Source organism: Muntiacus reevesi, chromosome 20 (assembly GCF_963930625.1).
Source record: "Muntiacus reevesi chromosome 20, mMunRee1.1, whole genome shotgun sequence".
Lineage (NCBI taxonomy): Eukaryota > Metazoa > Chordata > Mammalia > Artiodactyla > Cervidae > Muntiacus > Muntiacus reevesi.
The window spans coordinates 11,899,621-11,916,585 of record NC_089268.1 but is presented as its reverse complement, the minus strand read 5'-3'; the positions used below and the strand labels follow the sequence as shown (position 1 = coordinate 11,916,585).

Below are 16,965 nucleotides of genomic sequence, written 5' to 3'. Positions count from 1 at the left end.
TTTTAAATTTGCTAATTTAATTTGATGGACCAAAACAGCGGTATCTCACTGTTGAAATAATCATAGTACATCATGATTAGGCTTGGGGTAAAAAAAAAAAAAAAACACCAAATTGAAACTCTTTCAGAATTTCTGTGAGTGGACATTCTCCTAATTTGTCATCCCATCTGAGAATGGTTTCTAAGCAGTATCAGTCACATAGGTTATGTCATGCAAACTAGACAAAGCCAGGTCGAATAGGCACAGAATAGGACAAATGGCCAGAGGTGCCAGCCGGCCTCCCTGTGGGTCTTTCCTCGTCCTTACACCAGAAGTGACAACATGGAAACAGAAGGGGCGAGAGGATCATAACTTGTGGCTACTCTTCCTCTCGCTGTTTGTGTGAGTAACCAGTGACCTGAATCTAAAAGGGGCATGTGGGGACTTCCCTTGTGGTCCAGTGGTTAAAACTTCGCCTTCCAATCCAGCGGGGTATGAGTTCAGTCCCTGGTCAGGGAGCTAAGATTCCACATGTCTTGCAGCCATAAAAAACCAAAACATAAAACAGAAGCAATATTGTAACAAATTCAATAAAAATGGTCCACATTCAAAAGCTCTAAAACAAAAGGGGCTTTTGAGAGCTGTCACTGGCCAAGTGAGTCACACGGCCTGACTGTGTCTTGTGTGTCTGATAAATTATAAAGGTGAGCAGAGACAAATGTGGGGAATAGTTATTTGATTGGACAGTGAGTTGCAGCACAGACCTGGTATTGGTATGAAATATTAGTGCAGAATACCTCTGTGTGGCAAGACTGACCAAGCCTCTGTGGTTCCTTTGTGGAAATTTGGAAGCTTTACCCATGAAGGGAAAATGAAGCAGGGTTTATTTTTTCCCCACAGGCTATAGTGGCTGGTATTATCCTGAGTAACGTCCTGCCCTACCTTGAAGCTGTTTATACCCTACCCAGTCTGTGGAAGCAGAGCCAGTATGACTGTGTGAGTGTAGATGCGCTGGGGAGGTTGGGAAGGATGGAGGGGAAGCCTGCAGAGAGAGGACGAGAACAAGCGGAAGTGACCAGTGTGAACCCACCATCTGATGTGTCTCTGCTGTTGCTCAAAAAATGGGAGTCAAGGTTATTGGGTGCACAGAAATACTGAGACCCCATTTCAACTATATGAAGTTCGATAAAACTGAAGTAATTAAGCAACTGCAGTTACACACAGATCTAGTAAAAAAGCGTTCAGCATACATGGCATATTTGAATGACTTTTAATCTGGTTAATAGAACTACATTGCAGGAGGCAGGAAACAAATCCTAACAAGAGAAGAGGGCGTCTTGCCAGGAAGGGTAACTGATGGAGTGCTCCCCTTTTCTCTAGAGAAGAAAACTAGAGGACATATAGGGGAAATCGCAAGAAATGAAAGATAGGGGATGGTGATGCAATGAGAGGCGAGGGACCCAAAAGAGGAAAGAGATCATTTTTGGATCCAGGTCCCTGAGAAGTTAAGAGGGGAATGTGGTCCAGTATACAGTTAGAGCTTCTAGTCTTTGGAGCGGAGACAGCACTTCCAACAGCCCTGGAGAGAACAAGGGAAGGTTGAGTGCAGATACTAACAAACAGTAAACAGTAAAACTAACAAACAGTAAACAGGAGTAAACAGTTAAGGGATTTTCAACCCATCTTCTTTTAAAAAAAATTTTTTTGTTGGGGTATAGTTGATTCACAATTCTGTGCTAGTTTCAGGTGTACGAAGTGAATCAATTATACATAAACATATATCCACTCCTTTTAAAAAAATTCTTTCCCCATATACACAGTAGCGTATAAATGTCAGTCCCAACCTTCCAATTTATCCCTCCCCCTCAGCCTATCTTCGTTATGAAAATGAAAGTCAAATTACCTGCTGAGAGATGGAGTAGGTGGTGGGACAGGGGCTTGAAAAGGATGTTAAAGATTCCTAATGACTATCATGGGTCTTAAAATAGCAACCAGTAATTTGGTCAGTGTTCTGGGTTGCTTTCCAAGCAGTATTTCTAATCTCAATAAATTCTATAAAGCAGATATTATTGCTCCAATTTTTCATAAGCAGAAACTGACATTTTAAGAGAAAATTAAAGAGAGATGTGACCAAGAATGCATAAAAGAATTGCTAGGCAGCCCTAGGGCCCAATCATTTGTGACAGCAGCAGTCCATGTGGCTGTGGAATTTGTTCTCTAAATCCTAGGTGTTAGGAGAGAAAGGATAAAGGTGAATTGAGGAAGAGGACTTGTGATTGTCTCAATTCTGCTTGTTGTCACGGTCTCCCTTTCTCTTCCTTCCTCTTTTCCATAAGCTCATTTGGATGGTGACATTCTTGTCTGCAATTTTACTGGGACTGGACATTGGACTAGTTGTTGCAGTAACTTTTGCCTTCTTCATCATCACTGTTCAGTCACACAGGTATTTTGTCTGGGGTAATAGGAGGTGGGCCATGTCAAGGTGAAGCAACTGTGACCCAAAGGCAAATGCATTTCCTTACAGAACTAAGATTCTCCTCCTGGGTCAGATCCCTAACACCAATATTTATAGAAGCTTCCAAGACTATCGGGAGGTAAGAATCCAAATGAGTCCCACTCCTTTGCCCAAAGGATGGGATGGACCACACCTGCTGCTTAGTTTTTCTACAAAAAAACCTAAGCTCCTTTGTTCCTCTCTGCTGCTCTGCAGATATGCATTTACAAAGGCGAGGAAAGTGATGCAGCCAGTTAAGGATAATTTTAAATGTACTTCAGAGGGAGGAGGGCCAAGAAAAAGAGAGGTGTGAAGAAATAAGAGGGGAAAAGAAGAAAGCAGGGGGTGAAAACCAGAGGGAGGAATTTGTTAGTTCTTGATGCTTATAAAGAACACAGATTCACCAGGATGTTCTAAGGATTTTTTTTTTCCTTACTCCATAAAAGAGCTGAAAAATTGCCCTGAAGTGTACATTTATTTGTCTTGCAGGTTACAAACATTCCAGGGGTGAAGATCTTCCAGTGCTGCAATGCCATCACGTTTGTCAACGTTCACTACCTCAAGCGCAAGGTGTTAGAGGAGGTGAGGGCTGTCCTCTGCTTCTCTGCCACCTGCTTCCCTCTCGGTCCCAGAGTGTTCTCCCCTCCCCCACTCACCACTTGAATTAGACCCAGCATATGTCTTTCAGATTGAAATGGTAAAGGTGCCTCTTACAGAAGAAGAAATTTATACCCTGTTCAGTCAAAATGAAGAGGGCGCACAGCGAAGAAGGATTTGTCGGTGTTACTGCAACTGTGATGATCCAGAGCCATCGCCCAGGGTTAGAGACACCTCGTCTTTTCTCCTACATTTTATAAAGAAATGCACTAGTAGAGTGTTTTCTTAAATTATTTATTTGTTTGTTTATTTGTATCATTGTGCTGGGTCTTCGTTGCTGTGAGCAGACTTTCTCTAGTTGCAGCAAGCGGCTACTCTCTAGCACACGGGCTTCTGTTGCAGTGATTTCCTTTGTTGCGGAACAGAGACTCCAGTGTTCTTGCCTGGAGAATCCCACGGACAGAGGAGCCTGGCGGGCTGCAGTCCATGGGATCGCAAGTGTTGGACACGACTTAGCGACTAAACCACCAAGCACCACAGACTTGAGGGTACACGGGCTTCAGCAGATGTGGCTCACGGGCTTAGCTGCCCTGCGGCAGGTGGGATCTTCCCGGACCAGTGATTGAACCAGTGGCTCCTGCATTGGCGGCCAGATTCTTATCCACTGTACCACGAGGGAAGCCCCGCACTAACAGTTTTCTAAAAAAAGGAGAGAAAAAGAAAATCTAAACTCCTTCAGGGATTTTAACTCATAGAAGAACCATGAATAATCAGAAATCTCCGTTTCTACTCAGAAATGGAGACAGAGGTTCCCTTTCAGGTCAGATCTTACCCTGAGAGTAGGAGGCGGGAGGAGATGTCTCCAGTTCTGACTCCCTTCTCAGCCAACGACCAGTGACTTATCTGAGCTCAGAGCACAGTCTGCTTGTTGAGATTGTCAGTAGCTCCCTGGTTGTCCCTTTTTTTCCTTGACTTTAATCTTAGCTCCCTGGCTGTAGATTTCTGAGAACGAGTGATTGAAAGATTGTTTCCTAATTTGCAGCAGGGTCAAGGGCAGGGTCAAGCTGGCTGGGGTTCCCAAGGGTCTGTCAAGGTCTCCTGATATCAGGCTGTGACCAGGGAAATGATGATGTGGTAGGGAGGGCGGAGAAGAAGACATGCTTCAGAAGATTATTCTAGCAGCTGAGTTAAAGTGCTCATTCATTTCCAACTCAGACTTGGTCTAAATATTCCCTTTCCCCAGAGCAGGGCTGTTCTTTTCCATCTTTGAGGACTTCATGTGTACGTACACCCTGGAGTGGCAGTTTTATCTACACACACACACATACATGCACACACACATTTCCCATCCACCTCCTCACATGAAGTGAAGTGAAGTCGCTCAGTCGTGTCCGACTCTTTGCGACCCCGGGGACTGTAGCCTGCCAGGCTCCTCTGTCCATGGGATTCTCCAGGCAAGAATACTGGAGTGGGTTGCCATTTCCTTCTCCAGGAGATCTTCCTGACCCAGGGATCGAACCCAGGTCTCCTGCATTGCAGGCAGACACTTTAACCTCTGAGCCACCAGGGAAGCCCTCCTCACATGGGCACCAACAAATACAGAACATGCACTTGTGTGTGTGTGATGCAGCATGGACTATAACCCATCAGGCTCCTCTGTCCATTGGATTTTCTAGGCAAAAATACTGGAGTGGGTTGCCATTTCCTTCTCCAGGGGATCTACTCATTCTGGAAATTGAACCCACGTCTCCTGCATCTCCTGCATTGGCAGGTGGATACTGAGCCACCCGGGGAAGTCCATTCGCGTTCCCATACAGCTGAATGGAGCATACTTCTCCTGAGCTCCTGGAAAATACCAACTTCCCTGCCAAGAGGACTAACTCTACTAGTAGAATTAACACTGTCTCTGATTTTTATTTTGCATCCACATTGCACTGATTATGGTAGAGGGTGTTTATAGGGCATCAGAGAATATATTTTAGAGTAAGGATACAAGCATCTAGTATTTGTTGGGCTCATACTAGGTACCCACAACTATGATACTATGAAAAAGAAAGCCAAATGCTTTAGGGGCTTCTGCCTCTAGGTCTTTCTTTTTAATTGTGGTATAAAGCAGATAACATAAAATCTAGCATCTGAACCATTTTTCAGTGTACAGTTCAGTAGTGTTAAATACATTTACATTGTTGTGCAATCATTACCACCATATATCTCCAGAACTGTTTCATCTTGAAAAACTGGAACTCTGACCCATTCTACAACTTGGCATTTCCTCTTCTTGCCAGCCCCTGGCAACCACCATTAGACTTTCTGCTTCTATGAATTTGACTATTCCAGATACCTCATATAAGTGGTGGCAACCACCATTAGACTTTCTGCTTCTATGAATTTGACTATTCCAGATACCTCATATAGTGGTAGCAATCATCATTAGACTTTCTGCTTCTATGAATTTGACTATTCCAGATACCTCATATAAGTGGTGGCAACCACCATTAGACTTTCTGCTTCTGTGAATTTGACTATTCCAGATACCTCATTTGAGTGGAATCATACAGTATTTGTCTTTTTGCAACTGGCTTGTTTTATGTAGCATAATGTCCTCAAGGTTCATTTGGGTTGTTCTTTATTTTAAAAGTTTTTCATGGAAAAATCTGAACATATACAAAAGTAGAAACAAGTATAATGAGCCTCTATGTACCCACCAGCCACTTTAAGATTTATCACCTCATATTCAATCATTTCATCAATACCCCTACCCACCTATAACCCATCAAAATCACAGGATTATTTTGAAGCAATTCATGGAATTTTAAGTCAACTGAGGGCATTCCCTGGCAGTCCAGTGGTTAGGACTCTGTGCTTTCACTGCTGCGGGCCCAGGTTCAATCCCTGATCAGGGATCTAAGATTCCACAAGCTGTGCTGTATGACCAAAAAAAGAAACAAACAAACTGGAGAGACAACACTCTATTAATGTGACATTTAAGGTTATTATTGTATTTTATCCATCCAAAAATATACATTATTTCCCATCTCTGAAATTTAGATACATTATATAATCAATGGAAATATTATAGTTTAATTTGCAGTGTTTTGTTTCTTTTTTTTAAATTTTTTTAAAAATTTATTTAGCTGTGCTGGGTCTTAGTTGCAGCACGCAAACTTTTGAGTTGCAGGATGTGGGATCTAGCTCCCTGACCGGGGATTGAACTCAGGGTCCCTGCATTGGGAACCCGGAATCTTAGCCACTGGACCACCAGGAAAGTCCCTTATTTCTTTCTTGATAGCACAAAAAGTAGTAGTGATGAAAATAGTATGGTGAAGCATACCATGCAGCATATTACTATGTTCTAAGTTGTGTGTCTATAACAACTCTGACTTCAGGTAAAGAAAGATGGCCATGAACTCAAAAAGACAGGGAAACATCACGGTAGTAATGGACTTAAGACGGGCAGGAGAGAGAAAATTGGATTTATGTCCGGTAGGAAAAAAGAGGACTCCCAGTCCATGAATAGGCTTGGGCAGCGACACAGAGGTAAAAGTGAGCATGGGGTTGTCGGAGTAAGGGCTTCCCCAGAGGCTCAGCAGTGAAGAATCCTCCTGAAATGCAGGAGACATGGGTTTGATCCCTGGGTCGGGAAGATGCCCAAACACTCCAGTGTTTTGTTTTGTTTTGTTTTTTGGCCTGAAAAATCCCATGGACAAAGCCACCTTGCAGGCTACAGTCCAAAGGATCGCAAAGAGTCAGACACGACTGAACTACTGATCACAAGCACGTCAGAGTAAAAGGCTTGGCCTGGGCAGTGAGTTCAGGCAGACCCAGAGGGAGTGGATTGTGAAAGCTCCTGAAAGAGTGTAGAGCAGATGGAGAAAAGTGGGGAGGCTCTCGGAGGTTTATTTATTTATTTATTTTTCATTTATTTTTATTAGTTGGAGGCTAATTACTTTACAATATTGTAGTGGTTTTTGCCATACATTGACATGAATCAGCCATGGATTTACATGTATTCCCCATCCCGATCCCCCCTCCCACCTCCCTCTCCACCTGATTCCTCTGGGTCTTCCCAGTGCACCAGGCCTGAGCACTTGTCTCATGCATCCAACCTGGGCTGGTGATCTGTTTCACCTTAGATAATATACATGTTTCGATGCTGTTCTCTCGAAACATCCCACCCTTGCCTTCTCCCACAGAGTCCAAAAGTCTGTTCTGTACATCTGTGTCTCTTTTTCTGTTTTTCATATTGGGTTATCATTACCATCTTTTTAAATTCCATATATATGCGTTAGTATACTTTATTGGTCTTTATCTTTCTGGCTTACTTCACTCTGTATAATGGGCTCTAGTTTCATCCATTTCATTAGAACTGATTCAAATGAATTCTTTTTAACGGCTGAGTAATATTCCATGGTGTATATGTACCACAGCTTCCTTATCCATTCATCTGCTGATGGGCATCTAGGTTGCTTCCATGTCCTGGCTATTATAAACAGTGCTGTGATGAACATTGGGGTGCATGTGTCTCTTTCAGATCTAGTTTCCTCGGTGTGTATGCCCAGGAGTGGGATTGCTGGGTCATATGACAGTTCTGTTTCCAGTTTTTTAAGGAATCTCCACACTGTTCTCCATAGTGGCTGTACTAGTTTGCGTTCCCACCAACAGTGTAAGAGGGTTCCCTTTTCTCCACACCCTCTCCAGCATTTATTGCTTGTAGACTTTTGGATAGCAGCCATCCTGACTGGCGTGTAATGGTACCTCATTGTGGTTTTGATTTGCATTTCTCTGATAAAGAGTGATGTTGAGCATCTTTTCATGTGTTTGTTAGCCATCTGTATGTCTTCTTTGGAGAAATGTCTGTTTAGTTCTTTGGCCCATTTTTTGGGTCATTTATTTATTTTTTTTAGTATTTATTTTTCTGTATTTATTTGGCTGCACTGGGTCTTCATTGCAGCATGCGAACTCTTAGCTGCAGCATGTGGGATCTAGCTCCCTAACCAAGGATAGAACCCAAGGCCCCTGCATTAGGAGAGTGGAGTCTTAGCCACTGGACCACCCAGGAAGTCCCTCAGAGGTTTATTCTGCCTGGAGAACCTTGAATCTCCCCACCACTGAACCCCACTGTCAGCTGTCCCCCAAAGGCCTGGCCTCGGTGACTGTCAAGACTTGGGGAACATCTGTCTTCTTTGAACTGTAATATTATCACTTGTCCACACCATTTTTAGCAATACAATATATACTACCATGTATAGTTATCTTTACATTTTCCCCTATTTTTAAAGTTTATTTCACAAGCAACATTATTAGAACAGATTTTTCTTGAAGAAATGTCATCCCAAAGTATACTTCTGTAGCAAACAGATTCTTCATTTTCCCACATGCCTTCCAGTTCTTGTCCATATAGCTTGCTGGTTTTGCTCAGTCACCAAGTTGTGTCCAACTCTTCGAGACCCCATGGACAGCAGCACGCCAGGCTTCCGTGTTCCTCACCATCTCCCAGAGTTTGCCCAAGTTCATGTCCATTGTATTAGTGATGCCATCCAACCATCCCATCTTCTGTTGCCCTCTTTTCCTTCTGCCTTCAATCTTTCCATGCATCAGGGTTTTGTGTTTTTTTTTTCCCAATGAGTCAGCTGTTTGCATCAGGTGGGCCAAAGTATTGGAGCTTCAGCTTCAGCATCAATCCTTCCAATGAGTATTCAGGGTTGATTTCCTTTAAGATTTCCTTTATAGGTTTTTACTCATCCTTTAAATGGACATGTGCCCTCTCCCCAGGTAGAATCTGGCCGCCATGACTGCAGAGGTAACATTCACATCTTTCTTGCCATTGTATTCCTAAGGCTTGGTTCTGTCCTTAAACAATACCAAGCACCCCAGGCCCATTAGGAGGGTAAGAGGAGTGGAAGGTAAATACAGCCATGCTCTAGGAACTTCTGTCTTCTTGAGGAAGTTTGACAGACAACAGTTTCACTGTTGAGAAAGGAGGGTTGAGAAAAGGGACTGACGGAAGAAATACCGGCTTGGCCAAAAAGTTTGTTCAACTTTTCCATAAGCAGCTATAATCCAATACTTCAAAGTTATAGTAGGTGCTGGAGACTAATTAGAACGCAGGGATGAGGGAAAAGAATAAATCAAAGATGATTTTGAGTCTGACTCACTAGGACAATGATAATGTCACTGATGCATGTGGGGGAAGTTGGTAGCGGAGGGGGATGCTGTGAGTGGTGAGGATCAGGGAAGATGAATGTGGCTTTACATACATTGTTGTTGTTTAGTAGCTAAGTTGTGTCTGAATCTTATGACCCCATAGATTGTAGCCCATCAGGCTCCTCTGTCCATGGGATTTCCCGGGCAAGCATACCGGCGTGGGTAGCCATTCCCTTCTTCAGGGGATCTTCCCAAGCCAGGGATCGAACTTGTGTCTCCTGCTTGGCAGGCAGATTCTTTACCACTGAGCCACCAGGAAAGCCCATGCATAAACAGACGGCTAGTGGGAAGCTGCTCTAAGCACAGGGAGCTCAACACTGTGCCCTGTGACAACCTAGAGGGATGGGAGTGGAGGGAGATTCAAGAGGGAGGGGATGGGGATACTTGTGGCTGATTCACGTTGTTGTATGGCAGAAGCCAATATAATATTGTAAAGCAGTTATCCTCCAATTTAAAAAAAGATCAACATGGTTTTAGTCACAAGCTAGAAGTGACAATGAAATATCTAAGGAGAAAGGTATAGTGCGTGGTCTGTGAAGTTTTCCAAGAGCAAGGGAAGTGAATTAGTAGCAGAAACAGCATAGTTGCAGATACTTCCAGCCTTATTGGAGTCTTATCATAGTCCTCCCCTAACTCTGTTGTCCCAGGTTATTTACACCGAACGATATGAAGTTCAACGGGGCCGAGACTCCTCCTTCATTAACCTGATCCGTTGCTCACGTTTCGAGAGCATGGACACAGCCCAAACTGTGTCTGAAGACCAAGTACCGTACATAACATCTTCCACATCTCAGAGAAACCCAAACTATGAGGAGGTGGAGAAAGTTTGGCTTTCTGATGACCCTTCCAGGAGCATGACGATCACACTCCCTGAGGCTTCTGACACTCAGGTCAGGGCTGCAAAACTGCCTTACTCGACTTCAACTATTCTACCCAGCGTCCACACCATCATCTTGGACTTCTCCATGGTACATCTTGTGGACGCACAGGCTTTGGTCATATTAAGACAGGTAAGTACTGAGGAGGTGTTCACAAGAGCTCTGATCCCTGACTGAATCCTGTTAGTCACTGATCAGCTGCTCTGTGACGCCTAGGCCACTAGAAACGTACATACCAAAGACAGTTTAAGGTAAACCAGAATAAAAAGAAAATGAAGCAACTCTGTTTTACTAAACAAGGGTTGGTTCCCTAAGCATGGCACGTTGTTCCTCAAGGACTAAAAATCAGAAAATTCTTAACACCACTGAAACAATGATCTGTGTCACACCCAGCAACTCACATCCTGGGAGTTAGCTACAAAAAATTTCAAGGAATAGGTTCATATGCTCCAGGAAAATGTTCACACAGAATTCTCTACTATTCAGTTGCTCTAAAAGGCACTCAGGAGGTTTGAAGAAGTTGTGATGAAGTGACACATCAAGGGTGAGGTTGCCCAGTCCAATACCCCAGTCCAGACCCATAAGGATCTTCCCCAGTTCCCTCTTCATTGCCTCTTTGGGTGAAAAAGGCAGGAAAGATTTTTCCTTCAAAAGCAGTGTTCCCTGAGTCCTGATTTCTCTCCCACCTTCTAGTTTCTCAGACAGTTTTCATTTCTCTCCTTCTTGTACAAATATGGGCAGTTCAAGTGTGCAACCAACCATACTGTTTTTATTGCTTAATGTCTCAGAAGCACAAAATGGGCTTTCTTGGTGGCTCAGATGGTAAAGAATCCGCCTGCAATGCAGGAGACCTGGGTTCGATCCCTGGGTTGGGAAGATCCCCTGGAGGAGGGCATGGCAACCCACTCTAGTGTTCTTGCCTGGAGAATCTCCATGGATGGAGGAGCCTGGCAGGCTGCAGTCCGTGGGGTCGCAAAGAGTTGGACACAGCTAAACAACTAAGCACAGCACACAGCAAGCACAAAATAGTGCTTGTGGGAAGCTGCTAACGGGGACCTGCTGATAAAGCACGGGGGCTCAGCTCGGCGCTCTGTGATGGCCCAGAGGGGTGGGATGCAGGGAGAGTAGAAGGGAGGTCCAGGACAGGGGGGATGTATTATACACATAGCTGGTTCACTTCATTATACAGCAGAAACTGACGCAACATCGTAAAGCAATCGTATTCCAATTTTACAATCGCATAAGTATCTTTTTCTCAGGCAGCTTCTCTCTTTTCATTCTCTCTCGCTACTGCTTCTGCTGGCTCAGTTTCACATATCCTGAACCCACTCGCTTCCCGGCTCTGACTGCACCCACTTTTCTTTTTTTTTTTTTGAGAGCTGCTCCTTCAGCTGACTTTCCTTCTTTGATGCTCAAATTTTATGTAACAAAATATTTATAAATATTTTATCCTATTTCTTATTCCCAAGCAAATATGATTCTGTTTTAAGTGAATCCAGCTCCTCTTTGGTCTAAGGCAATAGGAAGCTTGTCATAGCAGAAAGTGGTCTCTGGATGTGTGCTCTGTCCTGGCTTGACTGCCACCCCCTGTCCATTGGACCCAAGGTAACTTATTAAATTGTTTTGGGTCTTGGTTTCCTCATCTATGAAATGAGAGGCTGAGAAGAGATTTACATTAAGGGTTTTCCCATCCATGAGACCCTCTCCCCTCCAACCCCCCGCCAACTCCATTTGTAGGTTCAGATATACTTGATTATAGCTTATCTTTGGGACTTCCCCATTTTAGGTTGTAGTACTGGGCTGTGTTCTCTTCTCCCGGTCTTACACTGTAGATGCAACTTTAGATTTCATTGACCTTCCGTTATTGAATGTCTCTTACGTGCCAGACTGAGTTGAGCATATTTATATACACTCTTTCATTTAGTTCTCACAACAGCCCTGGGAGACAAGTCACATTTCCCCCTAAGAGTCCTGGGCTCACAGCCAGGAAGGGACCTGTCCAGCACTGGAACTTAAAGCCTCTGACTTTATATCACTCTTCCCCCTGTTCTGTAGCTGTGCCGCCTTCTCTTCCCTCTCTCTCTTGTCTTTCTCTCTTGTGGAGGTACCGTGTGTTCTGGTCCTTGACCCTCCCACACCTGGCCTGCTCTGATGCCTCTCTGCCCCAGATCATGTCTGGGACCTTGACTTTGCAGCTGTCAGAGGCTCACAGCACACTCTTGCACTTTAAAAATCACAAGTTACTCCCCAGGGGTCTGACTCCGTGTTTGTTTCCAGTTTGGTTTGTAGCTTCTTCGGTCAGGGCATTGGAGAGGAGTGATTTCTTTGATCACATCACCAAGGCCCAGCAGTTCTTTGTCCTCCCTGACACTGTGCTGTTTGTTTTGCTCTATACTGCTTTGTTGGAGGAAATGATTGCTTTGTTTACTTCATAATTGATAACTTACACTCACTAAGAAAAATCCCACTGGTTGGTCTTATTAGAGATAATTACTCCATTTAAGCTTCTTTTTTTAAAAAAAATTTATATATTTATTTATTTTTGGCTGCACTGAGTCTTCACTGCTGAGCTTAGGCTTTTCTTCAGTTGTGGTGAGCAGGGGCTACTCTTTATTGAGGTGCAAGGGCCTCAACAAGTGCAAAGAACTTTCAGCGCTGGAACTTAAAAACCACTGCAGTGGCTTTTCTCGTTGCAGAGCATGGCCTCTAGGCACACGGGCTGCAGTAGTTGCGGCTCACAGGCTCCGGAGCTTGGGCTCAGTAGTTGTGGCACATGGGCTTAGTTGCCCCACAGCACGTAGGATCTTTCTGAACCAGGGATCAAGCCCATGTCCCCTGCATTGCAAGGCAGATCCTTAATCACTGGATCACCAGGGAATTCATCAGCTACATTCATGAGTTTGGAGTCTCCCACTGCTTGTCATTTAGAGTATGTCTACGGTGGCTCTTTACCTAATCACTTTGTGATTTACCATTCGATCAAGAATGACTTTCTTATTTCTTCCTGGTAGTGAAAGAAGTAGAGTCTGTCTATTTTGTTTCTTTTGACAATTCAACTAAGTGCCCAGGGTTAGAACCTGTTGAGCGTTAGAGTATTAAGGTTAGTGGTGACTTGTTTTGAGTTGAGCATTAAGATTTATAGTCCCAGAGCATATGTGTGTGTGTGTGTTTGTGTGTGTGCGTGGGCTGAAATGTATACTTGAGGTCAGTATTTGATGTTTATTAATCTGAAGTTAAATATCTGATGTTTTACTAAATTCAAATACAGGTTTGCAGAGCAGTTCTGAATATGACCCTTAGGGTCCCTGAATACCGTTCCCAGCTGTATCACTTGACCATCTCTGGACCACAACTTGCCGCCTCTGCCCAGTGAGCTCCGGAGAGAAGGGAGTCACGTGCAAACACTAAGCAATGACACCAAGTTGTGGTTGTTTGTGAGGACTGTCCAGTGGTCCCTGTCACGCCTGTGCCCACGTCTAGCCTAGCACCATCTTCACTTGAACACTGTCTCTTTATGTGAACTGTTTCCCCACTTCAGATCATGGACAACCCTCCCTCTCACTCCCCACCCGACACGTGACCATATGATTCTCTTCTGTATTCCTGGCACTTTGGCCATTTCCTGGCCCATAGCAGTTTGCTCATCAGATGTTTACAGAGCTGAATGGGTATGAGGTACAGATAGCCCAGACAAGTGAATGACCAAAGAGATTTGAAAATTCAGCTAATTAAAAGGCCCTTTTCTCTGCCGAGCATGAAGATCTCTATCACTGGTTTACTCTCTCCCCACAGATGTTCAGTGCTTTCCAAAACGCCAACATCTTGGTGCTCATTGCAGGGTGTCACTGTGAGTATCCTTCCTCCTATGAAGAGGGCTGCGTTTTGAATCCTGGATCCTCTCCTCCCCAGGCGTCTGACCCTGTGTATGTTCCTGGTTTGGTTTGTAGCTTTTGTGGTCAGGTCACTTGAGAAGAATGATTTCTTTGACACTGGCATCACTAAGGCCCAGCTGTTCCTCACCCTCCACGATGCTGTGCTATTTGCTCTGTCAAGGAAGTTGCCAGAGTCCTCCGAGTTAAGTGTGGACGAATCAGAGACTGTCATTCAGGAAACCTTCTCAGAGACAGACAAGGTTGGATGATGTGAAGCAACGGGGGTTGGGGGGGAGGGAGGGAGGGAGGGGGGAACATCTAATCAGAGAGAGATGAGCAATGTGCAGGGAAGGTTTTTGAGTGTGGCTGTCCCAGAATGTGAGATGCTGAAGAGTTCCCTTACCAGTTGGTAAAGAGCAGTCAACCTGGGTCCCCAGGTTCTCACACTGCCATGACATCTGCATGTCATTCAGGATCCTTTCCTAGCCGAAGAAGGGTTACCCCACTCAGAAGAGGCCTCGAGAATCCTTTCACGGCAAGCTTGGTTACTGCCAGTGCCATACCGATTAATACCTATTTTAAATATCTCCCTATCCTTGGGATGAATAATAAAACTGACAAGCTAGCAGACGTAAAGATCTGGTAGTCTAACTTTATGACTAGAGGAAAAGGTAGGGATTATGGACAGAGACAAAGCTAAAGAAGACAGCAAGGGTCCAGCTCACGAAGGGCCTTACACACCGTGCCGTGGATTATACTAAGTCCCCTACATACAAATGAGCTCTGCTTCAAGAGTGTGTTCATAAGTCCGCCACAGCTAGCCTTGGTACCCAGGTGACACAACTGGCTGTATAGTACTGTACTGCAATAGGTTTATAATACTTTTCACACAAATAACACATAAAAACAAATGCAAAAAGTAAACATTTTAAGTCTTACAATACAGTACCTTGAAAAGTACAGTAGTACTCCAGGGGGCTGACATCAAGTGAACAGGTAAGAAGAGTTACTGACTGGAGGGGGGTGGGGGGAAAGATGTGGGAGAAGGTAGAGCTGAAGGATTGTCAGCAATAAGGAGATGGAGGGCAAGCTGAATGTCACTCATGCCTGACATTGATGGCAGAGGTTCTGGTTCCTTGCTGGAACCAGATGCACATTCACATCTTTGAAAGCTCGCAACTTGAAGGTTTGTATGTAGGGGACATATTATACATTAGGGGGTTGGAAAGACAAGTAAAATCAAGAAGACAAGACATTCGGGAATGCTGACAAAACCACTGTGGTTTAAATGGATGATCATGAAATCTAGGCTGGCTTAGAAAAACTAGAGGAGTTGGAAGTTATGGATTAATGGAGCCTGAAGCATAGTAAGTAACTGGGAAACTAGAAGGTGCTAAGAAGATGAAAAGCAAATTTAGGCCAGAAATATTTTCTACTTTGCCAGGAACCCATGCTTTCTGGTACCATTAAGTCCTACTATATTCTGAAATTCCTTGACTGTTCAAAAAATTAAATACACTTGGGAAATTTTAACCCATCTAACTGTGTGTATTTCAGAAAGAAGAATCAAGACATAAAACAAGCAGAAGTCTTACAGAAGCCCCCAGAGGTAAAATTCCAGCATTCTCCTTACTCCCAGACTCAGAGATGGAGGAGGAATCAGACTTGGATCTGTATTCCACAATACAGATGTCTAAAGACCCTGGGCTGGATCTGGACCTAGGCCTGGATCATGAGGTGGAGCCTGAGTCAGAGCTGGAGCCTGAATCTGAGCTGGATCAAGAGACAGAGCTCGAGCCTGAGCCAGAGGCCAGTCCCAGGCCGAATAGGCAGAAGTACTGGTCTTTGTTTAAGGCTATAATTCCTAGATCCCCAACTCAGACTCAGGCTAGGACACAGTCAGTAGAGAGGAGGCATCAAAATGTGAAACCATATACATCCAAGGCTGGCACCAGCGAGGATACCTTGGAGATGAGCTAGGAGTAAGGCATCACGTTTCCTTGGCAAATCCTCCCCACCCAAACAGGGCCACTTGGTCCGGAGATGCAGGCTAGTTACAAACGAGCAGTACTCGCTTGGCGACTCCCCCACCTGCTGGCCTCCTTCCTTGCTCAGCGCTAGGATCGCACTCCCAGATCACAATGCTAACCAACCAAGACTTATCTCTGAATTCCTTATCCAGGCTCACTTCATCTTTTTTTTTCTTTTCAGTTTTAAAAATTAAAGCTTTATTTAAAACATTTGAATCCATTGTGGTTTTTACACAATGTGTTATTTTGTTTTTAAATTTTATTAGAATATAGTTGCTTTACAATGGTGTGTTCGTTTCTGCTGTACAATGAAGTGAACTGGTTATACATATACATGTATCCTACATGTAAGACCTTTTTTTCAGATTTTCTTCTCGTTTGGTTCACCACAGACCCTTGAGTTGAGTTCCATGTGCTAAACAGCAGGTTTTCATTAGTTATCTGTTTTATACTGTTTTATATATCTGTTTTATAGTGGTATATGTATGTCAATCCCATCTCCCAATTTGTCCCACTCCTCCTCCCCCCGCCATCAGAAACCATGTTTGTTACCTACATTTGTGACTCTATTTTCACTTTGCCAATAAATGCATCTGTACCATTTTTCTAGATTCCACATACTAGAGATATACAATATTTGTTGTTTTTCTTACTTCACTCTATATGACAATGCACAATGTTTTTTACACTTCTGTTCAACTATGTGAGATATATCTGCAGTTCTGATAGAATATTTGAGATACAGATGGTTAACCTTTATAGAAATTATACATCTTTTCATTGATGGTGAGGGTAATATAAGGATGGTTCTTTAAATGAAAATTAAGTATTACTGAGAAAAAAATGCTGTTAAAATGAGTATTCTCGTATTTACTGCAGGAATGAACTGGAAGACGTCATAAACTGTCATT

At 43.8% G+C, this 16,965-nt stretch overlaps 1 protein-coding gene across 1 annotated transcript in view; it reads left to right on the top strand.

The window, feature by feature from the left end:
• The window catches only part of SLC26A8 (solute carrier family 26 member 8), an 81,226-nt gene extending 65,026 nt beyond the window's left edge, over positions 1-16,200 (top strand). Inside the window, exons 12-20 of the mRNA XM_065913171.1 lie at positions 880-975; positions 2,316-2,422; positions 2,504-2,573; positions 2,963-3,055; positions 3,162-3,293; positions 9,922-10,284; positions 13,945-13,999; positions 14,100-14,284; positions 15,582-16,200. Coding sequence (XP_065769243.1) covers positions 880-975; positions 2,316-2,422; positions 2,504-2,573; positions 2,963-3,055; positions 3,162-3,293; positions 9,922-10,284; positions 13,945-13,999; positions 14,100-14,284; positions 15,582-16,004 — 1,524 coding nt within the window. The 3' untranslated portion in view covers positions 16,005-16,200. The remainder of the gene's footprint in view (positions 1-879; positions 976-2,315; positions 2,423-2,503; positions 2,574-2,962; positions 3,056-3,161; positions 3,294-9,921; positions 10,285-13,944; positions 14,000-14,099; positions 14,285-15,581) is intronic.
• The last annotated feature ends 765 nt before the right edge of the window (positions 16,201-16,965 follow it).